General features: G+C 51.8%; 1 protein-coding gene across 1 annotated transcript; it reads right to left on the reverse strand.

Moving 5' to 3' along the window:
* Nucleotides 1–23147: 23147 nt before the first annotated feature.
* Nucleotides 23148–24086, reverse strand: LOC102559916 (olfactory receptor 10X1). Its single transcript, XM_006262433.1, has one exon. The coding sequence runs from the start codon at nucleotides 24084–24086 to the stop codon at nucleotides 23148–23150; it is 939 nt and encodes a 312-aa protein (XP_006262495.1).
* Nucleotides 24087–24626: the final 540 nt, after the last annotated feature.

Raw genomic sequence — 24626 nt, forward strand, 5'->3', positions numbered from 1 at the left:
GGAATCTTCACATGAAACAGGGCTGCAGGACTGAACCCCTGGGCCTCTAGAGTCAGTAGCAGTCTTGCTCTTGTACTGAATATGATCATGATGGGGGCAGCCCTGCAATCAGTGTGTGGGGCCTATGTGCTGTGGCCTGACTGTCCTTCACATGGTTAATCCAAAAGTTTGATCCCCATGGCTCTTGTTAGGGAACCTAAGTTGCTGCTTCTGGGCACACCCAGGACCCATGAGTCTGTCCAGTGCTGAGAGCTGAGCATGCAAGGCCCCTTTGGGGCCCACATCTGCTCTGTCTCCCTTTAGCATGTGTCCAGGGCCTGGTTTATTTTGTGAACACACCTCCTCTATTAGGTCCCCTAATTTTCTATGCTTCTAAATACCATGCATCAGTACAGGCCGGAGGCTGACTAGCTAAGTGGCAGCTTTGCAGAGGGTTACAGTGGACAATAAGCTGAATATGAGCCAACAGTGTGCCCTTGTTGCCAAGAAGACTAATGACATACGGGGCTGTGTAACTCGGGTATCCCCCAAGGGTGTGTCTTATTCTCTATCAGATGGGACAGGTAGGCAGGAGGGGGTGCTGTGAGAGGGCTGCCAGAATTTTGAGTGGATCCCTCTTTCCTCTATCGAGTTAGCCCAAAGTTCTTAACTATATACAATTTATTGAGTTACCAACATATATATATATATATATATATATATATATATAACTCTTTAAGAGAGATATAATTATATATATAAATACAAATATACATAGAAACATCTGTTAGTTGGAGGAAGCTGGCTCTAGGGAGGGCATTCAGGTAAGTACCCATGCCTCAGGCCCAGAAGAGGGGTGGATCCCAGGACAGTCAATCCAGCAAATTTATACCACAAGTGGGTTAACTAATAAAGACATCCTTACAGAGCCCATAAAACAGAATTAGTACACCCAACTACTTATAACACTAACAATAACAATAGATACCGAATAGGAAACATAACTATACCAGATATTAGACGCACCTTATCCGGGTTCCAACCACTTGGTCCCTCAAATGGGATAGGATCTTCTCCCCCTAGGCCCACTCCCCCCAGGGTCCCTTGCCAGGGGGCACCTCCCCTGTGGGACCTGGGTTCCCAGTAACTCACAGTCCTTCCTCTGGGGGCTGTCAATCTGGCCTCTGGCTGCCCCCACACTGGCTGTCCCCACACTCTCTCAGGCCTCCTGGAGCCATTGGCCTTGAGTTGAGGGTTCTTCCCTCTGGGCCCTAGGCCCCACGTTGGGTGCCCAGGAAGCACCTATGGGAGCCAAGCCCTTACTAGCTCTGGTTCCCAAGCCTCACGCCAGGGGTTTTTACCTTTCCCAGGCCCTGCTCTGGGCACTGGGGCTCTCTTAGTTTAATACTGAGCCACACTGCAGTGACCTGGTTATTCAACCTAGAGCCGGGACTAACTTGAACAGCCTTGAGTTGCTCCCAGGGCCAACTCTCCGTGTGCTGACCTGCGCACAGCCTGAGCAGCCTCAAGCTGCTCCTAGGGCGGGCTCTCCACGCGCTGACCCGCACACTGTCGAGGCTCAGGCCAAGGCTCTGGACTCAATTCTGGCTCTGCGCACCTTGGAAAACACAGGCCTGATCGTCCACTTGGTACTAGACCCAATACAAGCACTTGGGGCACTTCCCCCAAGTCAGGGGCTTATTAGGAAAGTCTCCCTTAGTCCAAAGACCTAAGAGGCCTCCTCGGCATAATTTAGACCCACCCCTCAATAAGTCTCCCACACCGGTCACAAGGAGAACTTTATTTATTACAGGGGGTAGGGCGAAAACAGAGTAAAAGGTAGAGCAATATCATAGAAATATCACAGGAATATCAGAGGAATCCCATAGAGCAAACCAGTATGGCTGAGGTAGTCCTTTTGATCTTGCATCTGAGTTACTGTAAGCTAAATATCTAGTCGGATCTCGAGCAGCTTACTCACACGCATCATGCAGAGGTGGTTGGAGTTCTCCTCTGGAGGCAGGGCACTCTTTGAGCATGTGGTTATGAGGAGAGAGCCAGTTTCAGATTCACCTGGGTGACCGCATGGCTAAAGGCTTCCTTCTTCCTGGCCCGGGCCTTTAAATAACCTTTCTGACCTCAGCAGCCTGGTCCAATCACAGCTGCCAGTGCCGGCCACTAACCAACCAATTAAAAAAAGCATTACTGACTACCTGGGCGGTGAGCGGGGCTTTTCGCTACCCCTCCCCAGCTGCCCAGAGCATCCGCCTCCCAGGCACCAGGCTTTTGCCATGTAGGCAGGGAGGCAGATCCCCCGCCCTGAGGAATTCAACACCTGCCTCTCACGCTGGCAGAGACAGGTTTCTGGAGAGGGACACAGACGGTGGCATTTCTGCCACACTTCCCCCCCTCCTTTATAAGCTCGGACACAGGGCCTCTCAGGGCCGTGGGTCCGGGCGTGTCAGGTCAGGGAGTTCCCACAGGATGCCGGAAAAAGAGGAGAAAAAAAAAAAAGAAAACCTGAAACCTGTAACGAGTTATAACAATAACATACAGAAAACATAAAACCTGGTGGGCAGTCTTACACTAGTGATCTCTTCACTAGTCCTGAGTCCAGAGAACCCACTACCCCGAGTCCTTTCGTGACAAGGCATCCGCTATCACATTCTGGCTTCCCTTGATGTGCTCGACAGTGAAGTTGAACCCTTGAAGCTGCCAGGCCCATCGCTGCAGCTTGGCATTAGTGTTTTGCATGGTCTGCAACCACTGCAGTGGGGCATGGTCCGACAGGACGGTGAACTGTTGTCCCCATAAATAGGGCTTCAGCTTGTTCAGTGCCCAGACGATTGCCAAGCACTCCTTCTCGATGGATGACAGGTTCCGCTCCCGAGGTATTAACTTCCGACTGAGGTACACCACGGGGTGCTGTGTCTCTTGGTGCTCCTGTAAGAGTACAGCTCCTAGTCCTATGTCACAGGCATCCGTTGCCACGTAGAAGGGTTTATCGTGGAGCGGTGCCTTCAGGATCGGTTGTTTGACCAGGGCGGCCTTGAGGGTGTCAAATGCTTCCTGGCACCCCTGCTTCCAGACCACCGGGTCCGGGTTGCCCTTCTTGGTCAGCTTGTGCAGCGGTGCTGCGGTTGCTCCAAACCCAGGGACAAACCATCTGTAATATCCAGCCAGGCCAAGGAAGGCTCTGACTAGCTTCTTCGTTTGTGGAGGCGGCCAGTCTTTGATGGCCTCGATCTTGTCCCACAAGGGAGCAATATGACCTCCACCCACACGATGACCCAAGTATACCACCTCAGATAGTGTCCACTGGCACTTTCTGGCTTTCACAGTAAGACCAACTTGCTTGATCTTACCTAACACGGTGGTCAGGTGTATCAGGTGCGACTTGAAATCCTGACTGAAGATGGCGATGTCATCGATGTAAGCCATGGCAAACTGCTCACATCCTTGCAGCAGATTATTAATCAGTCTTTGGAAAGAGGCAGGGGAGTTGCGCATACCGAAAGGTAAAACTGTGAACTCATATAGCCCTATCGGTGTGGTAAAGGCAGACTTGGCTATGGCATCCTGGTCCAGTGCCATCTGCCAAAATCCTTTAGACAGATCAAGAGTAGAGATAACCTTGGCTGGGCCCAGGCGATCTAGCAAAGTGTCCATCCTGGGCATAGGTACGCATCAGGGGTGGTAATAGCATTAAGCTTCCTGTAGTCCACACAGAACCAGATGGTCCCATCCTGCTTCTGGATGAGTACCACCAGACTGGCCCAGGGACTCATTGAAGGCTGGATTACCCCCAACTCTTCCATCTCTGCAATCTCCCATTTTATTTCTTGCCTCACCTTCTCATTAACTGGGTAATGTCGGGAGTATATAGGGTGATGGCTGCCCGTATCTATAGAGTGCACTGCCAGGTCTGTTTTACTTGGTTTATTAGGGAACACTGTCTCAAAGTCCTTGAGCAGCTGGTCCTCGTCCTGGGAGGGCAGATGGGCCGGCAGGCGGAGTTCCTCGATCCCTGCCTCGCCATCCCAGTCACCATACATGCCCGGCTCCTCTGGGTCCTCCCATGTTCCCTCAACAGATGGAACCCAGAATACCATCTCCTTCCTGTCATAGTAGGGTTTAAGCATGTTCACATGAACTGTCTTAGGCTTTCTATCCCTAATAGCCACTACATAGGTCACATCATCCAGTCTGTCCAGGATAGCATGAGGACCTTCCCAAGCGGCTTGCAGCTTGTCTGTTTTTAGTGGCAGGAAAGCCATAACATTATCACCCTGCTCAAAGGTACGTAAGCGGGCCTTTTCATCATACCAGGACCTTTGCTTCTCCTGGGCCTATTCCAGGGAGTCTCGTGCCACTTTCATCGTGTCAGTCAGTTTCTGATGAAAGTTAAGCACATACTCCACCACTGAGGTCTTTGTGGAAGGGATCTTCCCTTCCCACTCCTCTCTCACCAAATCGAGAGGACCTCGAACTCGCCTCCCGAACATCAACTCGACAGGCGAGAACCCAGTGGACTCCTGGGGCACTTCCCAGTAGGCAAAGAGCAGATGCGGCAGTTTCTCATCCCAGTCATTGGGGTTGGAGTCCACATAGGCCTTTAGCATCCCTTTCAAGGTCCCATTGAACCTTTCCCCCAACCCCTATTTGTCTGAGTGTGGTAGGCTGTGGTCTTAAGGTGTTCCACCCCACAGCAGTCCCACAGGCACTTCATCACCTCTGCCATGAAGCTCCCACCCCGGTCAGTCAGGATCTAGGAGTGAAAACCCAGCTGACAGAAGACCTTGATTAGGGCATCAGCAACCACGGGTACCGAGTTGCGAAATCCACTAGAGTCAGTATGTATTTCTTTCCCCTACGAGTCCTATGCTTCAGCAGTCCCACAATGTCTACTGCCACCCTGTGGGAGGCTTGGTTGATGATAGGGAGGGGCTGCAGGGGAGCCCTTCTCCTGTCCCCACTTTTGCCCATCAGCTGGCATGTCTCGCAAGATTTGCAGTAGTCCATCACACTCTGGGCAATTCTGGGCCAAAAAAAGTTCACCTGCAACTGCTGGCGCGTCCGTTCCCTGCCCATGTGACCAGCACACGGTAAATCGTGAGCCATGGAGAGCAATTGCTGTCTGTATTTCCGGGGTACTATGAGCTGGTGCTGGGGCTCCCAGGTCTCGGCATGGTTCCTCAGTACCCACAACTGATAGAGAAGCCCCTTATCCCAGACCACCTGTTCCCTTTTTTCCGGAGTGAACTCAGTCTCTTGCTCCCGAGCCATCTGCCAGAGTCCCTCCAAGCTGGGTCCTCCCGAACCTCCCGCTTGAACTCCTCCTGCCCAGCTAGGCAATCAGCAGGGAGTTCAGGTGCTCCTGCAGGGAGTGCACTCTCACTCTCAGGGACTTCCTAGGTCTCCCCCCTGATAGGCTTACCTCCCTCTGCCACTGACGGAATACACACCTCCCTGGGACTGTCACTTAACCCACCCTCAGGGTCGCTAGTTCCTTCCGGGACTGGTGTGCTATCGCCATCTGCAGGGGTCCCTTCCACTGCAGCCGGTGGTGTGGCTGTCTCCTAGGGATTTTCTAACCCCCCACTCTTTAGCCTTTCTGCTCTGTAGCCGAGTCACTGCATGAACAGTGCAGGGCTTTGGCTCTTGGGTCTGTTCCCACCTCCGGAGCTGGGATTCCTGGCCCAAAAGATCCTGTCCCACCAGGATGGGGACCGGAACCCCTTCCAGTACCCCCATTTCCAGGTACGTTGCACAGTCGTTCCACACGACGGGTGCACAGATTACCAGTACCGTAAGAGGTGGGCCCCCCCCGCCCCTCCTTGAATAGTAAGGGTCTTCCCTGGGATTATGTCTGCAGGCAAGACAAGGTTGGAATTGATAAATGTCACACTGGACCCCGTGTCCAGTTCCCCCACAAGGGTCATCTCCTTTACCCTTATCATGGTCCGGTGGGGGGCCATCACCTTCTCTGAGTTTGTGATCCTGTAGCAACAGACACTCCGCTCAGAGTGGCTCCGGCCTTCCCCCTCACTGCTCACGGCTGTTGCACGCCTGACGGGCCTGGGTCTATTGCTTAGCTTTGGGCAGTTGGGCTTGATGTGGCCCGGCTCCCCACAGTTATAGCACCTCCTCTTTTCCAAATTGGGTGGTTTGTCTGAATCTGGGGCTGCCTTGCGCTCTGCAGGAGGTGGCCCTCTTTCCCTTTTTTGACCTGGGCCTCCCTTCCCCACCCTTTGGGACCCTTTTTGTTCCTTCCCAGAGTAGGGAGGCTGCTCACGATTTAGCAACAGTCGGTCTGCAATTTCAGCGGCCTCATGAGCATTTTTGGGGTCCCTGTCTCTGTCCCTGACCAGGGTCTTAACCTCTCTCAGACACCAAAAATAGAATTGTTCCAGCACCATGAGCTGGTGTGACTTTTCTAAAGTGTCAACCTTGGCTTCGGCTAACCATTTAATGTATGTGTCCTCTAACAGGGCCACATAAGCAGTCAATGACTTCCCGGGTTGTGGGCGCATATTCCAGAATTTTTTCTGAAAATAATCCGGTCCTAACTTGAACCTTTTAGACACAGCAGCTTTAAAGGCATTATAGTCATCAGCTGCATCTGAGGGCAGGCTGTTCAGGACCACCGCCATGTCGCCTTCTACCAGAGCAGGCAAGTGCATCATGATCTTTTCCTCCAGCACCTTACACCGCTGGGCTTGTCTTTCGAAGTTGCTTAGGAATACTGGAGGATCGTCTCCGTCCCGGTAGCGAGAGAAGGCTGAGATGTTCAGTTTGGGGTGTTCCCCGGACGCTTGCGGAGTGCTCGTGTTTCCCCCGTTGCTCTGCAGACAGAGCTGAGCCTCCAGCTTTTTCTCCTCCAGCTCCAGCTTTTTTGCCTCCAGCTGGGCTTCCATCTCCATCCTCTTCTCCTCCAGCTGTCGTTGTTACCGTTCCTTCTCACACTGGGCATCCAGCTGTCATTGTTCCCTCTCACGCTGGGCTTCCAGCTCCATCCTTTTCACTTCTAGCTGTTGTTGTTCCTTCTCCAGCTGGGCTTCCAGCTTTTTTGCCTCCATCTCCATCCTCTTCTCCTCCAGCTGCAGCCTTTTTAACTCCAGCTCATGGAGTCTCTGCCGCTCCCCCTCAGAGGGTGATCTCTCAGCGGCCTCCAGACTTGACGAGCGGGAGTGTGTTCCCGGGTCGGACTCAGGAGTTGACGAGCGCGAAGCTGATGCTTGTTCTGACTCACTGGTGCACAAGAGTTTAACCAGCTCTTCCTTCTTCAGCCCTTTCTTCACGTGAAGGCCTCTCTCTTTTGCCAGTTCTTTCAGCTCAGACACGGTCATCCGGACATACTCGTCCACCATCCTCACTATCTACACTATCCAGTTGACCCGATGCCAAATTAGAAATTGTTTGCTCAAGGGATTTCAGTGACTCTATTCCTTTCCCCAAATTATGCCTCAAGTACAGCAGGGTATTCGTATCCCACCACTGCCATCACGTGTGGCGGGCCAGTAGGGGGCGCTCCTGTGTTGAGCCGCCCACCTCACTGCGCCCGACCACCTTCCAGGCTCCGAATGCCTCCCTGGGGTGCCTCGCATCTGGCTGACCTCTTCCCTGGAGCACACCCTCTAGCTTGGGGTTCCCTCTGCCACCATCCAAGGCTCTGGACCCAATTCTGGCTCTGCGCACCTTGGAAAACACAGGCCTGATTGTCCACTTGGTACTAGACCCAATACAGGCACTTGGGGCACTTCCCCCAAGTCAGGAGCTTAATAGGAAAGTCTCCCTTAGTCCACAGACCTAAGGGGCCTCCTCGGCATAATTTAGATCCACCCCTCAATAAGTCTCCCACACCGGTCACAAGGAGAACTTTATTGATTACAGGGGGTAGGGCGAAAACAGAGTAAAAGGTAGAGCAATATCATAGAAATATCACAGGAATATCAGAGGAATCCCATAGAGCAAACCAGTATGGCTGAGGTAGTCCTTTTGATCTCGCATCTGAGTTACTGTAAGCTAAATATCTAGTCGGGTCTCAAGTAGCTTACTCACACGCATCATGCAGAGGTGGTTGGAGTTCTCCTCTGGAGGTAGGTCACTCTTTGAGCATGTGGTTATGAGGAGAGAGCCAGTTTCAGATTCACCTGGGTGACCGCATGGCTAATGGCTGCCTTCTTCCTGGACCGGGCCTTTAAATAACCTTTCTGACCTCAGCAGCCCGGTCTAATCGAAGCTGCCAGTGCTGGCCACTAGCCAACCAATTAAAAAAAGCATTACTGGCTACCTGGGCCGGTGAGCGGGTCTTTTCCCTACCCCTCCCCAGGTGACCAGAGCATCTGCCTCCCAGGCACCAGGCTTTTGTCATGTAGGCAGGGAGGCAGACCCCCCACCCTGAGGAATTCAACACCCGCCTCTCACACTGGCAGAGACAGATTTCTGGAGAGGGATACAGACGGTGGCATTTCTGCCACACCAACCAGGGTGCGGGGCCTGGGGCAAATCAGCCTGTGTGGGGCCTGGATGTGAAGAAGCCAGTGGTGGCAGGGTGGAAGGAGGTGGCAAGTGGCCAGATGTGAAGCTGGTGGCTGCAGCGTAGAGTCACCAGCTCTAGGTGGGCCCTAGCAGGAGGGGCCATGGCAGCTCCACCTAGGTCTGTGGGGCCCCCCAAAACATGGAGTCTGGGGTGCTCGCCCAGATTTGTCCCCCCCAGGGACAGCCCTGGACACGGTTATTATATAGAGAAGCGGAGAGTTAAATCCAACTTAATGAGCACCTAAGTAGGGCCTTTAAAATCCATACGGGGTGAGACAAGGGTGCCCCCTGTAACCACTGCTATTTTGTCCAACATGAAACCATTAGTAGAAAGAATAAGAAAACACAAGGTTATAAGCAGAGTAAAGATATCAGGAGGGGGAGAGTTAAAATGTGTATTATATGTGGATGCTATAAATGTAGTGGAGACAGACTTTTGATGGAAAGGGCGCTAAATAAGGCTGTGCAAAATTTTGCCAGGGTTTCATTTCGATGCTGTTTCAAGTTGTTTTGAGTTCAAAACAGCAAAATCGAAAACATCCTTGAAATGAAACGAGGGCAGTCGAAACATTTTGAAAGTTTTGAAACATTTTGAGTTTTGAAGCTGGGCTTGCTTGCAGGGAAACAGAAAGTAAGGAGAGGGAGGGGGAAGAGGGGGGAAGGCCTGCTCTGATATTGACTGTGTAGCTGGCCAGTGACTGTGATTCTTCCCTGAGGTCCCTTCCAATCCCAGTCCTCTGGGTGAGGGACAGAAAAAACAGCTGCGCCTTAACACACATACACAGTCATGAGTTTTGCTAGTCAGCAGCTTAAGGTGCAGTTTCCCAGAAAATCCTGCACCTATCTCTTTGAAAGCTGGTAGGCTTCATGGCCTCAGCAGGGGCTACTATGCTTGCAGTTTTCACCTCCCTGTGCCTTCACACTTACAAGTGACACAAGTTTTGCTTTCATAGATTCATAGAAGTAGGGTCGGAAGGGACCTTGTAGATCATCAGGTCTGACCCCCTACCCTGGACAGGAGAGATAACTGGGCTTAAATGACCCCAGCCAGGTAGACATCAAGCCTCCTCTTAAAGACCCCCAGGGTAGGAGCCAGCACCACTTCCCTTGGAAGCTGGTTCCAGATCCTAGCCGCCCTGACTGTGAAGTAGTGCCTTCGGATGTCTAGTCTGAATCTACTCTCTAACAATTTGTGGCTGTTATTCCTTGTTATCCTGGGGGGAGCTAGAGGGAACAGGGTCTCTCCCAAACCCTGCTGGTCACCCCTGGTGAGTTTATAGATGGCCACCAGGTCCTTCCTCAGCTTTGTCTTGCAAAGGCTGAACAGGTTCAGGTCCTGTAGCCTCTCTTCGTAGGGTCTGCCCTGCTGTCCCCGGATCACTCAGGTGGCCCTCCTCTGGCCCCTCTCAATGCTGTCCACATCCCTCCTGAAGTGCGGTGCCCAGAACTGGATGCAGTACTCCAGCTGTGGCCTGACCAGTGTCGCATAGACGGAGAGGATCACCTCCTTGGCCCTGCTTGAGATGCATCTGTGGATGCACGAATAGGTACAGTTAGCCCTACTGACTGTGACCTCGCATTGTCGGCCCATGTTCATCTTGGAGTCAATAATGACTCCAAGATCTCTTTCTGCCACCGTGTTCTTGAGAAGGGAGTTTCCCAGCTTATAAGTGTTGTGCTGGTTCCCACTGCCCAAGTGCAGCACCCTGCACTTGTCAGTATTGAAACCCATCCTATTTTCATTGGCCTACCCCTGTAAGCTGTCCAGGTCCTGCTATAATCTTTCAAAACTTTGAGATGCAGTTTCCCAGAAAAACCTGCACCTATCTCCTTGAAACTTGACAGGCTTTGTGGCCTCAGCAGAGGCTACCCTCCCTGCTGTTTTCATTCGAATCAGGCAAGAAATGACAGTTATAGGCAGTTTCATGATTCCCCATTATAACCTATGGGTGTAACGTTGAAGCAGCATCGAAACAGCGAAACAGTTTCAATGAAACAAAACGGAACAGTGCTTCGAAACAAAATGAAACTCAAAACGAAACACTGTCCCGTCAAAATGGTGAAACAGAAGTCAAAACAAAACAGTGCTGCTTTGCACAGCCCTAGTGCTAAAGCATACATCAGAGTAGTAGAGAAGTGACGGGGGTTAAACTAAATAGACTGAAAAGCACCGGAATGGGAATGGGGAAACGGAGGGTCTTGGGCATTCAAATAAAAGAGAAATCTGAGTGCTAGGGATCCCAATGGGTGCTGCGGGGGAAAGTAATACTGCATGGGAAAAGGTGATGGCAAAGTTACAGCAAATACTTTTTTTATGGTCTGGAAGGACACTGTCCTTTGCTGGAGAAGTGGTGGCATTTAAGGCTGTGCTACTGCCATTTATTCTGTATATGGGAATGGTATCCCCACTGATATGGCAGCAGATAGCGAAAGTAGAGAGGGAAATCTGTGTATTCTTCTGGAATGCCAAAAGAGAAAAGTTGGCTAGAGCTGAACTGTACAAAGCAAGAGAGATGGGGGAATGGGGGTTGCTAGACTGGAGATTATTAGTCTATGTGAAATACCTAGGCGCAATATGCAAGGCAGTGATGGAAAGACAAGGAAAATATCCCCCAATTTCATGCAGCTGCAATTTTGAGGAAATGGGGAATATATCAGACCTTTTTGAAGAGTCCATGGGCATGGACTCAACTCAAGCATATAGCCAACTGATTTTGTGGGCAGATCGTAGGGCTGCTTGCATGGGCGACTGGTGCCTCTCGAGTCTGGGGGCGGGCACCAGGTTGCTGATGCAGGGAGGGGGATGCACTTTCAGTGGCACTTCCAATTTCATGGCTGGAGTTTCCAGGGGGTGCACAGCCAATCTCAGGGGGTGCATGTGCACATGTGTGCGCCCTCTTCACATCGCCAACGGCTGCTTGCCATTATTGTGGACTTATTGTGGCACACCTCCACCTGCCATGCCTCTAACTGGCCAAGGGGCCCCAGTGGCACTCCCCTCTGGTGATGATTGGTGAGGAGGGCTGTCCATCATATGACCCCACCCCTCACCAATGATTGACTGAGAGGGGCAGGACCGCATGACAGGCAGCTCTTTTAGCTAATCAGCAGTGAGGAGTGGGGATGGTAGCCATCTTGCCTGCTCACCTTCTTCCTGGCAGCCACCTTTGTGCCAGGCTGCATGGCCAGGACTACTGGCTCCCACTGGGGAGCTAGCATTTCATTTTTAGTAAGTTTTTTTCCCCCCACAGATTTTGGGGAATTCACCAATTTTGCAATTTCTGCAAAATCTGCAAAATCGTGATCTGAGTAGGTCCCTAGGTATAAAATAGGGACGGTATGGCTGCAGGTCCTGAAGGAGCATGAGAAATTGATGAAAGTGGTAAGGGAGAGGCCAGGATGACGTCAGTGGGAAACTTCACAGGACAAGTGAAGCAGGTGTGGAGAGTGGTGGTGGGTAAATAACTAACAGGGGAACATGTTGACCTAGTGTGCATGGATGCAAAAAATATTTTGCCAGTGAGAGAGATGCAACACAGATGGGGCTTGATGAGCTTATCAAGGTGCCCAAGAGAGAGGTACGGAGAAATAAAAATGATGGGACATGTTTTGGGAGTGTACATACACAAAACAGGTGTGGGAAAGGGTCCACCACTTCTTGAGCATCACCAAAATAAACTTGTTGCTAGCACGGGAGATGGTACTTTACAGACTCATACCAAAGGGGCCAGAGGAAATGTTATTAAGGGCTTTATTAGTATGTGTCAAAAGTAGTTTAAGGAAAGTAAGAAATTGGAATTCTTAAGGGGCTGTCTTGCCTTGAAAGAGAGTGCCTGAAGCTGGCGCTGCATTAACTGAAACACAACATTGATCCACACAAGGAAGATACCAGAGAAGAAGAGGCAGGGAAGTGGAGGAAGGACTGGACACACTTGTTTCACTGAATCAACAGTGTTACCAGATTTGCCCATTACTTTGGGGTGTGCTCATTTATTAGGGATAGTTTCTAGGGTCTTGGTGATTCTGTCAATGTGCTGGTTGTGTTTCTATACGGAGCTGTATATCTCCCTTCTGCAATTCCTCACCCCCAATGGAGCTATCTTGCAGGACTCAATCTCAATGGGGCTGGGTTCCTCCAGTCACCAAATCAGTTATACACACAAACACATACAAATTAACATGACACGCCTGACCCGGCTGGGTTGATCAGCATGGACAGGCTGACACCCTCATATGCCAAGAATCAGTTCATCAGAGCAACAATAAAATGCAGTCAGACACAAGCACACAGGTAAGCAGAATCCCTCTGAATCCGGCTGGGTGTCCAGCTGACACCCTCATGGGCCAACATTCAGTTCATAAGGGCACGTCTGAGTCAAACTGGGTCAATCAGCCTGTACAAGCTGATCTCCTTACGTGTTTCAAACTCAGCACGTCCCAATCTTCGGCCTCTTGATGAGCAGACCCCACAATATTTTTGGGCTTCACAGGGATCTTTAGTTTAGGTAAAAGAAGTGTTGCTGCAGAGCACGGGAGGAAGGAGAAGCAGAGGAGAAAAATATACCCAGTCACTACCAGTTTGACTATAAAAGTTATTTATTGCTAAGCATATGAAATATATAATGGTACTAGTAGTAACAGACATGCAAAGGAAAACAAACACAAACAATTACACTACTACCCTGGTTTCACTAAGTATTTGGGGAAACTTAGCTCAAGCTTAACTAATACAGTTCAGGTTCAGAAATTTATGCCTAGAGTGAAAAGAGAGAGAGAGAGCTGGGATCTCACCAGTCCAAGGTACTCGGGCTGCAGAGCTGACAGGCACAGTCCTTGAAGGCAGATGATCTGTTCTTCCAGCGTCCCAAGAACAACAGGGGATGGTGTCAGCACAGGAGTTTTTCTTCTTTCTTTCCCTCTTCTTCTTCTTGAAGCGCACACACTTTTTACAGATTTTTATACCCTCAGTTCAGCTGCTTCAAATCATCCTTAATTGTGAAAATCATTGTCTTTTCTATTGACAAGGGGTTATCTGGTTTGGAACATCTCAAGAAACTGACTGATAATCAGGAAACACTTAAGATTAGGGAGTAACCAAATACTTGGGAGCCAGCTTGAAATTCCTATGGATGGCAGATATACTGATGGGATATCTCATGGTTTCTTCAAAAACAATAGATAGCTTGCAGCATCAGGATTTTGGATTTTTACTTGTTGTGAACAAGCCTCAGCTTAGCATGACTTTTCCAGATCTTACTATAGTCTTTTAACAGACTTAAGATAATTATTGGGGTGTTCATAACCTTTTGTGGAGAGGACTCTCACCAGTCGTCTCGGGAAAAGTATGACAACACCTGTGATTAGGGCTCCAACGGGCTGGACGCTGTGATGAACCCTTAACCATTGTTCAAATGTTGCCCATACCCCCCTCTTGCCTCAGCATTCCCTAACCCGGCAACCGAGTTTTAGTCAATCAAGTTTAAATAAGCCTCCCATAGTGGGACCGGGGAATGTACGGCCCGAGATGCCTATTAAACTTAGAGGTGTGTGTGTGCCTGAGGGGGTGGGGAAGTCCTTTGTAAAGCCAGATTAGAACTGGTCTGATAAATGCTGAGCTGGGTGTGTGTGAACATGGGTTGATTAACATTTGGAGCACAGATTCCCCATCATGCAGTGCTCCCCTGCTTCTCTGGTCCCAGAATTCACTGCAGTCCCTGCTTCAGGCTTTCTGTTCTCCATCTCTCATGTAAATGAATGGTCATCTGGTTCCATCTTGGATGCAAATGAGACCTAGGGCAGTTGGTTCACTCTTGTCACCCTTATCTGGAGGGTCTTAGGTGCGTCTCTCACTGCATCTTGATCAGTTTCATTTATGTAGAGGAGGGGAAGGAGGGGGTGAGTCCTTGTGAGTCAGACAGACTGCATCCTGTGCCAGGGTTGCCCAAGAACACACAGCTGAGACGTAACAACAGACTGATGGGAGAGGCACAGAGTTTCAGGTGGTTACTGAGGTAATAGTTTCTCATGGGGTTTTGTATGAAGAAAAAGAGTTCTTTAAGGGTCTTTCTGTGGGAAGTTGATATATGTTGTTTAAGGGTTTAATATATGTATGTGGCATGATATGTCCTAGGGGTGACCATGCTGCCCCCTGGTGGCCACACAGATTCTGCCCCAGCTCCAGCTCTAGGTACTCTCATCTCCTTTACTCACTCATCACACCTTTGATGTTGCTGTTTGGGAAAGGAGGGAGGCTGCCTCCTATTGTGCCGGTGTCAGGCTTTGATTTTCTCAGCCTCTGCCCTTTTTCTCCGGCCCTCTAGTGAGAGCCACTGTCAGGGTACTTGACCACGCAATCGGCATTTACCTGCTAAAAATGCTCAGGGTTTAATTTTCCTTACTTAGTTTATGACAACTAATTAAGTAACGTGGACGTGACTTACCACACAATGGCTTATTATGCTATAACTAGTAAAATGTGCTAGGGGGCATGTCAGAACAACTTTACTTTCCTGACCTTTCAGTACTACTTTATTGCCAGGTGATGTTTTAGGACAAGATTTGATATTTTGGTTGGTTTATTTTCTTGGGTTGTGCCGGGTTGCTTTTTGGGGGCAATTGTTGGTGGTTTTGCTTGAGACACACGTTTTTGTTTTTTTTGGGGGGGGGGGGGGGCTGAGGGGGGGGTTGAGTTCAATATGCAGTGCTTCCTGCCTCCCCTGCAAAGCCCCCACTTTTTTCTGGGTGCTTGTTGCTTGTTGCACAGGGCGCTGCTGGTTGGGGAGGGAAATCTTTTCATGAAAAGGTCTGCAAGAGTGAGTCTGCCTGCCTCCCCCTCCCAAGTCTGGATTGGCATTGGGGATCTGTACCGCAGGCCTCCCGAAGGGGCTGCTTCCCTACCCAAGCCTGGTCCCAAAGCAGTTATGCCCCCCCGGTTTTCCTGCACCCTTGTTGCACCAGGCGTTGGGTGTGGGGTACGCTTAGGGCTACACAAGGGTACACAAAGGGTCTGGCTGCCTCTCCCCCCCACCCCCACCTGCCTGTGTGTTGGCATCTGGGTATCATGTACCCAGGCTACCCAGGCTAAAGCCTGAATGGAAACATTACCACAGGAATTATGTAAAACAGAAAGAATCCTGTGTCTCCTGTCATCTGTACCCTCAAAAGCAGGATTTTTTTCCAAAGCTGAGAACCAGTGTGGGGGTGGCCTGGGGTTGTTGTCGAGGTTGATTAAGATTCCTTTGGTATCCCCGTGCCCAGGACAGCTTCCCCCAACCAAACTGAACAGCTTCACTCTGGTGGGGGGGAGGGGGGGAGAGAGAGAGAGAGAAATCACTTGAGTATCTTTTAATGTGTCACATTCTCAGCTGCAATTTCTAGGCAGGGAAGAGTGTCCCAAGAGTTCCCCAACCTTGTATAATTGAGATCCTCCACCCCCAACCCCCTCCAGTAAAAATGGCAGGGGGTGGGGGCAGGAAATCCATAAGAGGTAGTCAGATGGAAAGCAGCAAGAAAACACCTATGGAGGTTGCTGGGAGTCTCCGGGGCTGGCAGGGGTACCAGCTGCAGCCCCAGCCCCAGCTCTGGTGCTGGGAGAGTGGCAGTGGCACGGGCCTCACTGTTGGAGCAGATATGGGGGCCAGTGCCCACCCTGCAATCCACATGCTGCCCAGGGTCTGGAGGGCTTCTGGGAGGTCTTATGGAGGGTTTCCCCCCCTCGCTCTGTGTGCTGTGGGGCGGGGGTGGGGGGTTATTTTACCCACTCCTCAGTGTGCATGGGCCCCTGGGTGGGACTTTTGGGGGTCTCAGGGATGACCACCCTAGCCCAGACTGTCAGCTCTCTGTGCAGTGCTGGGGCTGGGGCAGGGGGTGGGGCTGCAGGTGAATTCCAGCTGCCCTTCGGGTTTTACCCACTTTCCTCCCCCTCTTTGCCGTTTTACTTTAGTTTTTTTCTAATTTCGACCTATTTTCTTTTCCATTACTTCCTGTCACTCTTTCTGTGTCCCTCTTTGCTCTTTTCCTGTCTCCTACTTATTCATTTTTCACTGATGGCTTCTTTCAACCTTGCAGTCTATCACTGCTGTCTCTCCTCGGGGCAGTGGCAGCAGGACCTGGGTCACTGATGAGCCCGGCCCCGCGGAGGTAAGCAGCTCCCCTCCCCTCGCTGCCAGCTGGGGCTGGCCCTGCCTGCCTCACTGCTGCCCCACTGCTGCCGCAGCTCCGCACCACACTCTGTGCCGGTGCTGGCTCTGTGGTGGCAGCAGCACTGCCGACAGCTCTGCGCTCTGTGGTGGTGGTGGTGGTGCTGCTGGTGGCTCTGCGCTCCATGGCGGCAGCTCCGTGCTCTGTGGAGGCTCTGTGCTTTGCAGCGGTGGCGCTGCTGGCAGCTCTGCAGCGGCAGTGGCGGCTCCATGCTCCACGGTGGCTCCGCAGCGGTGCCAGCGGCGGCTTTGTGCTCCGCAGCGGCGGCAGTGCCGCCGCCTTGGGCCAGATAAAATGGCTTGGTGGGCTGCATGGCAGGCTGCAGTCCTGCTGTTGGACAAGCCTGATCTAGCCTCTTCTTGAAGACCTCCAAGCTAGGTGATAGCACCACCTCTCGTGGAAGCCCATTCCAGATCCTGGCCACCCTTACTGTGAAAAAAATTTCTTCCTAATATCTAACCTAAATCCACTCTCAACTAGTTTACACCCGTTATTCCTAGTCACTCCCTGGGGTGCCCTAGTAAACAGCGTGTCACCTATTCTCTGTTGACCACCCCTAATAAATTTATAGGTGGCCACACAATCTCCCTTCAGCCGTCTCTTGTGAAGGCTGAAGAGATTCAGCTCTCTCAACCTCCCCCCGTAGGGTCTATCATGAAGGCCACTAATCATGCGAGTGGCCCTCCTCTGGACCCTCTCGAGAGTCCCCACATCCCTCTTGAAGTGCGGCGCCCAAAACTGGACACACTACTCCAACTGCGGCCTGACCAATGCTGCATAGAGGGGGAGCATCACCTCCTTTGATCTATTAGTCATGCACCTGCTAATGCACGACAAGGTGCGATTGGCCTTGTTGATGGCGTCGTTACACTGCTGGCTCGTGTTCATCTTGGAGTCAGTTATGACTCCAAGATCCCTCTCTGCCTCCGAGCTGCTGAGAAGGACACGCCCCAACCTATAGGTGTGCTGGGGGTTCCTCCTTCCCAGGTGGAGTACCTTACATTTATCCTTATTAAATTGCATCCTATTTCTCTCTGCCCATTGATCCAACCTGTCCAGGTTGGCCTGAATCTGCTCCCTGCCCTCTGGTGTACTAACTTTGCCCCATAACTTGGTATCATCAGCGAACTTGGAGAGGGTGCTCTCCATGCCCTCATCCAAATCGCTGATGAAGATATTAAATAATGGGAGTGCAAGAGGCTGCGGGTCAGGAGTGAGGGGCACCAGCTGGGCTGAAGGAGCAGGGGGTTGGAGGTATGGAGTGAGGTGCACTGGCAGGGTTTGGGCAGGAGGGTGCTGGAAGGGCAGAAGGCTGCAGTTCAGGAGTGAAGGGCACCAGTTGGGCTGGGGGGCCGCATATTAGCTAGGAATGAGAGGCAGTGGCAGGGTTGGTGGGGCGGGGGACTTCAGATTTGGAGTGATGGACACAGGCAGGGATGGGGAGGCAGAGGCTGCTATCCTTGCAAACCACCAGCCCCACACACACTCATGCCACAACCCCCAGGCCACTGCAGGGAGAGGAGAGTCATGTACTCTTGGAGAGGCTTGGGTCCTGCGATGCACCCAGCTCTGGGTTGTAATGGCCAAGTATAACAGTGTATGGTGCGGGCTGTGCTAAACTGCTATATATAGTGGTTGCACCCAGCCCTGGGGTGTATCTCAGCTCTCCCCATACACGGTTATATGGAGCTGTTACACCCCAGAGCTGGATGCATCTCTGCCCTCCCCATGCACTGTTATATGTGGCCATTACACCCCAGAGCTAGGGCCACCCCGGCAGGAGTGAGTGGGGTTAGGGGCACTGGCAGAGCTGGGGGGCAGTGGCTTGGCTCTAAAGCATTGTTTTCTGTGTGATTGTTGTATATTGTGCCTCCTGTAGGACTGGAGAGGACCATTTCCCATCCCCCTCGGACCATTACCTCAAGATTCCTCAACAGAACCTGTAAAACCAATTGAGTGACTCTGGCCAAATCCTGGAGTGCCGACCCTATTTATATTTTCACTGACATCCTGCCACACTTTTAGCTTCTTTCATTTCTTGGAGTCTCAGAACAGCAGAGACACCCCATGCCTGAAGAAGGGTGACTGCCCCCGAATGCTTGCCAAGACCTTTTTTCCAACTACTCAGTTGGTCTAATAAAAGATATCACATCTCCCCAAAGAACCTTGCCTGTCTATTAGGGCTGTGCAAAGCTTCGGTCCCTGATTCAATTCGGTGGAGATTCGGCCCAATTTGGTGGCCGAAGCTCCAAATCCAAATTGAATCAGAGGACCTTTTAATCTCTCTGAATTGAATTGGACCCCTCCGAATTGATTCAGAGAGATTCGGAAAGATTTGGAGATTCAGACATAGACACAGCTTTAAATGTTTTTTCCACATACCTGTAGGTAGCAGGCAGCTCGTGAACACTGAAATGCTGGGGTGGATGGAGCGTCCCACAGGAGCGCAAGGGGCTCCCCAGCGCGCTCGGCAGCAGACCCGGAAGTGGACCAGAAGTACTTCCACTCCACTTCCGGGTCCGCGGAGGAGCACACTGGAGGGCCCTCCCTGTACCCCCTGGCTCGGCGATTGGTGCCTTCTGGGTCTGGGGGGCACCTGGGGTCCCCCTGCAGCCAATCTCTGAGCTGGGGGAGCACATGGGGGCCCCCAGCGTGCTCCCCAGTGGACCCAGTAGTACTTCCGGTCCACTTCTGGGTTCGCTGCTGAGCACGTGGAGGGCCCCTCTGCACTCCTGTGGGACGCTCCATGCACCCCATCATTGCAGCGATCATGAGCCGTGCTGGTACCTCAAGGTATATCATTTAAAGCTGTGTCTATGTCCGAATCACTTATTCTCCAAATCCGCATCTAATCTTCAGATTCACAAATCAGGGACAGTGATCTGAATCAATGAATTGAATCACTGTTCCTCATTCAGGCCGAATCCAAACTGAATAGGGCCCGCTTCGCACACCCCTACAGCATATGTCCTTAGACCAAAACAGCTACAACCAAAACCCCAGGCCCCCTTTGAATTGCTCGGTCTGCATTAACAGTACTCCAGTGAAGCTGCCTTTTGGCTGGGGCCCTGGGTGGCAGGGATGGGGGGTAGGGGCTGTGGGGTGGGAGTGAAGGGCAGTGGCAGCACTGGTGGGGCAGGGGCTGTGGGTTGGAACTGAGAGGCACTCCAAAGTGGGACAAATCAGTGACCATGCTTTTTTTGATTCAGCAATTTTAGCTTATTTTTTTTATTATCATACAGTCAGACATGGTTTCGTCATGTTACGCTGCAGATTCTAAGGACCCCGGGTCTGCTTTTTGGGGGGAGACTTGCAATCTGACAGAGCATTGTGCTATCAGCATTTCACAGTAACTCTATTTGCATATCAATTCCGGTTCCCCCACAGCTCAGGTTACAGCTCTCATCAGTCTGTGCCTTGAGGTAGACCTCTGAACCTGGCTTTCCAGGAGTTTGAACAGACACCTGCCCAGTTCAATAAACCATATAGTTTCTAGAGCTGTGCGAAACAGGGCTATTATGGGGAAGCTCAAAACAGCCTCTCTCATCCAGCAGGCAGATCAGGGACCTGCAGCCCAGGAGGGCTGCGGGGGCTGTGCCAGTCTTTCCAGGATTGCAGGCCTCAATCTGCCTGCCAGGTGAGGGCGGGAAGCTGGGGGCTGCTGCCTGGGGGAGCTGGGGAAGAGCCTGATAGCTCAGTTCCCCTCCCCATCCCTATGATCGCGCTGGGGAATGCAACTCAGCCCAGTTGAGCTGAGTTCCCCTCCCTAGCACTGCGATTGCTGGGCTGAGTTCCCCACCCCAGTGCTACGATCGCCCTACTAGTTTCCTCTTCTAGAAGTAGACTTCTGTGATGTGACTGTTCTAGGGCCAGCAATGTTGTTTTCTTGTTGCTTGCCCCATTAGAAGTAGAGGAAAGCCATGCCCTAGCAAGCAGTCCAGAGACAAATTCCCATTCCTGCATTACTTTCCAGTATGCCAAAGGCCTATTCCATGATTAATTACCCGACCACCCTATGCTGCATATTAGGGTTTTCTTCCAGAATTGGCAAAAGCCTGCTTAGCTGTGACTTGCACTTGGCAAGCCATGCACTTTATTTGCTCTGTTCATCAGTCACTCACCCCCACATTTCTGAGCTACCAGGAATATTTCACTTAGAAAATTCCCTGCCAGTCTCCCCTCTGCCTGGGCCTGGGGCTGTGGGGGACCTCCTGCTCGCAGTGAGTGGCCTGCTCTCACCATCCACTGTTTTGGAGCACCCCAGGCCACATGCTAGGGTTTGCTTCCTGAATTTCAAACTGCCAAGGAAGGTCAAGGAACATCTGCACCACATAGCCCCCTCCCCCCCAGTCCCCAGACAGCTTGGGCACTCCCTGGCCAGGAGGAGAGGTTTGTAGCTGGCCAGGCACTCTGGCTGGGAGCAGGGAGACTGCAAACCCCCGCTTCCCTGGCCAGAGTGCCCAGCCAGCTGCAAACCCTTGGTCACAAATGCTGCACTCCCTGTCCTGCTGCCCTCCCCCAGGCCCTCTGGAGCTCAGCGTGTGCGACTGGTGCAACAGGGCACAGTAGGGCCATGCATGAAAGCTGCCTGCCACTGCATGCTCCATGCTGTCCTGGCCACACTTCCCCTGTGTGGACAGGGGCAGCACATAACCACCCTGCCCCCAGCCCGCAACAGATCTGGGGGGCACAGTTCCGCCCAGCCCCCCAGGAGTGCACACTACCACTGGGAGCAAGCCCTGCCTGAGTCTGCAGCAGGCAGGCAGCAGTGGGGGAGCTGGCTTGTGTTCCTGCCGTAGCAGCCACTGCCTTCCATTGGGGGCAGGTGGCTGCGGACCTGGGTCCTTGGTCCTATAGCCCTGGCAGCTGTGGGGCAGAGGCTGTGGGTGGGAGGCAAGGAGCACAAGCAGGGCTGGTGGACTGTGGGGAGGGGGGAGTGAGGGACACCAGCAGGGTTGTGGGGGGCATTTAATTTTAACCATGGATTTTGGGATTTTTATCAGAGAATATGCAATTCTTTATCAGAGAATTCATTATTTTTCTTTATCACAGAAAACCAGGATCCTTGGTAATAAGTATATGCACTTGAATAAGGAATTTCTTTTGGGCTGGGATTAGAGATGGAAATCCTTCTTAGCCCCCTCCCACACCATGACTCTTGTGCCACTGGGAAACTCTCCTAGACATCTCTGACTAGAGTCTTGCCCAGCCCAAAGCGCTGTTTGTTCGGGCCAGGCTGCCAGCTCATAGCACCCCATGCACACTATACTAATATTACAAAAGCCTAAGTCTGTCTGTCTGTAACGCTTTATTTGTGCTCTCATTGGCTGACAAACAGCCAATCAGAGCATGAAGAAGCATTCAGACAGGTGGCAGCCTGCCACCCTGATGTTGAGGATACAGGGGACAGAGCAGGGGTGGGGGGGGGCAAGGTGTGGATGGAATGGCGGGGGGCAAGGTGGCCCCCCTGCCCTGCCCCCTGCAGGTGGTGATGATGTGGGGGGGTAAGACCACTGGAGCTAGCCTCAGTGCCCCCCCCCCACCACCACACTCCTTGGAGGTAACAGCAGCAGTGGCATGGGAGGGGAGAGGGGTCTGGATGCTGTGGGGCGGTGTTCAGTCTTTTCCAGACTTGGCTGCCACAACAGAGGCTCAGCACAGCAACCCTGTTTCTTCTCCTTCATATTGTGCCTGCCAGTGTGACGTCTCTGTCTTCATGGGAGTCACTCTGGGTTTTCCCTGCTCCTGGATCCTCAGGAGTGCTAGGGCCATTTCATCACATTTCCCTCTGCTACTGATCTGTGCCCAGGGCAGAGCTGTCACTGCATTGAGTCTGTGCCAAGATTAAGTACCAGGCTTTAACAGTTATGGAGAGCAAAAGCATTTAATGGGCTCAAAGCTGAGGTAAATGCCAAGCATCTTCCAGGATGGGTTCTTCCAGTTACACTCATGATGGGCCAGATTCTGGGCTGGAATTTGATCTCTCTTTGATCCTGGGGCATTTCTGTGGAGCAGGACATTGGCAGGGGTCCAAACCTCTCACAGCCTGTAATAATTTTACTATTGTACTCACAACCACATACAAACAGGGGAGAGGGGGCGGGAGGGATGGAAGGAAGGCTTTTTAGCTCCATTTTATAGACAAATGCAGGGTTGGAAAGAGAAACACCCTGATTTTCAAACACCTCTGCCCCACCAACCACTTCCTTCTCAGGAGAAACGCTAAGCTGTTCTCTGAGATAGCAGTATCTTTCTCTAGCGTGGCCCAACAGGTGCCCCGGACCACCAAGGGAGGTTGTGGCCATGACAGGATGAAAACCCAGGCTTACAGGATAGCCAGGCCTACGGAGAGCCCTGACCCATCTCCCAGGGCCCTTCTCTCTGGACAACAGGTCCCTTTCCAAAGCCTTTCAGGGCTTTCATAGCTTCTAAGAGAATATTCTTTTGCTAAATGCTTTCCTCAGGGCAATTTTCATTTCCTTGTTCCTCAGGGTAAAGATCATGGGGCTCAGGAATGGTGTGAGAATGGTGTAGGGCACAGACATCAGTGTGTCCTCCTCTAGTGTGTCACGTGGGCTGAGCTTGAGGTAGATAATGAAGGCAAAGCCAAAATGCATGACTACCACGGTGAGGTGGGCAGCGCAGGTGGAGAAGGCTTTCTCCCTTTCTCCACTGGCTGATGGCAGCCGCAGGATGGTGCCCAGGATGAGCAAGTATGTTACTACTATGAGCAGGAAGCTCCCCAACAAGCCCAGCATGGAGATCATGGAGACGACAACCCCAATGATATTGCTGTCTGTGCAGGCCAACCTGAGCACAGACCTCATGTGGCAAAAGAAGTGGTTAATCACGTTAGAGCCACAGAAGGGAGACCAAAATATCAGCATGGTCTGGACTAGGGACACTAGGAACCCACTGATCCAAGACCCAACCACCAGCTTAACAAAAACGTTCAGGCTCATGAGGCTCCCATAGTGCAGGGGGTGACATATTGCTAGATATCGGTCATAGCCCATCACTGTTAAAATCATGCAGTTTGTTCCCCCCAGTCCATGAAAGAAGAACATCTGTGCGACACATCCTGGGAGCGAGATGGTTTTGCTTTCTGCCACCAGGTTCACCAGCGCCTTAGGGATAATGATAATGGTGTAGAAGGTCTCGGAGAAGGACAAAACCCCCAGGTAAAGGTACATGGGGGTGTGCAGACACCTGTCAATCCAGATCACAGTCATGATGGCCAAATTTCCTGCCAGGGTCATGAGGTACATGAGGAGGAACACCGCAAATAACACTCCCTGCAGGTCTGGGAAAGCAGAAAATCCAACTAACACGAATTTAGTCACCTGGGTATGGTTTTCCCTCCTCATGGGTGTGAGGTGTCAGGCCTGAAAAGACAAAGGTACTTGATTTTCCACCCTCACCCAGGGGCCAGCCATCAGTCGGGTCCACAGTTGGACTGAATTGCCTGGGTGTCCTCTCCGTGCCTGCGGAGAGAGCCCAGGTCCCAGAGCCCAGGCCTTCCTCCTCAAGACACTTGGGATCTGTGCACAGGCACCCCAATGCCTTCAGCTCAGCCTCTTGCCCTGACTCCATCCAGCCCATCATCCTGTCCCTACCTCCGCAAGTCAGGTCTCTTCCCGTCTCAAAGCAAATACCTCATCCCAGTCTCAAATTCACTCTTCCCCTCCCCATACCACATTGCCAAGTGTCCCAGGGAGGGGGACTCTGGGCAGCTCCTTCTTCCCACAACCAAGCAGCACAAAATGGGACATGGAGCCCTGAGGAAGTCTGGGTCACTCCTGTAGGCTGTCAGTCACTGAACTCAGCAGCTCAGCACTCCTCAAATATGCAGAAAAGTACCTTCCCAGGACCCAGAGTACTTGAGGGACCAGAGAAGCCCTTGAAAC

This window comes from Alligator mississippiensis, chromosome 8 (assembly GCF_030867095.1).
Source record: "Alligator mississippiensis isolate rAllMis1 chromosome 8, rAllMis1, whole genome shotgun sequence".
Taxonomy (NCBI): domain Eukaryota; kingdom Metazoa; phylum Chordata; order Crocodylia; family Alligatoridae; genus Alligator; species Alligator mississippiensis.

Bases quoted from the DNA above. Each gene is read 5' to 3' on its own strand.
- LOC102559916 (XM_006262433.1), bottom strand. From the start codon at position 24,086: ATGAGGAGGGAAAACCATACCCAGGTGACTAAATTCGTGTTAGTTGGA.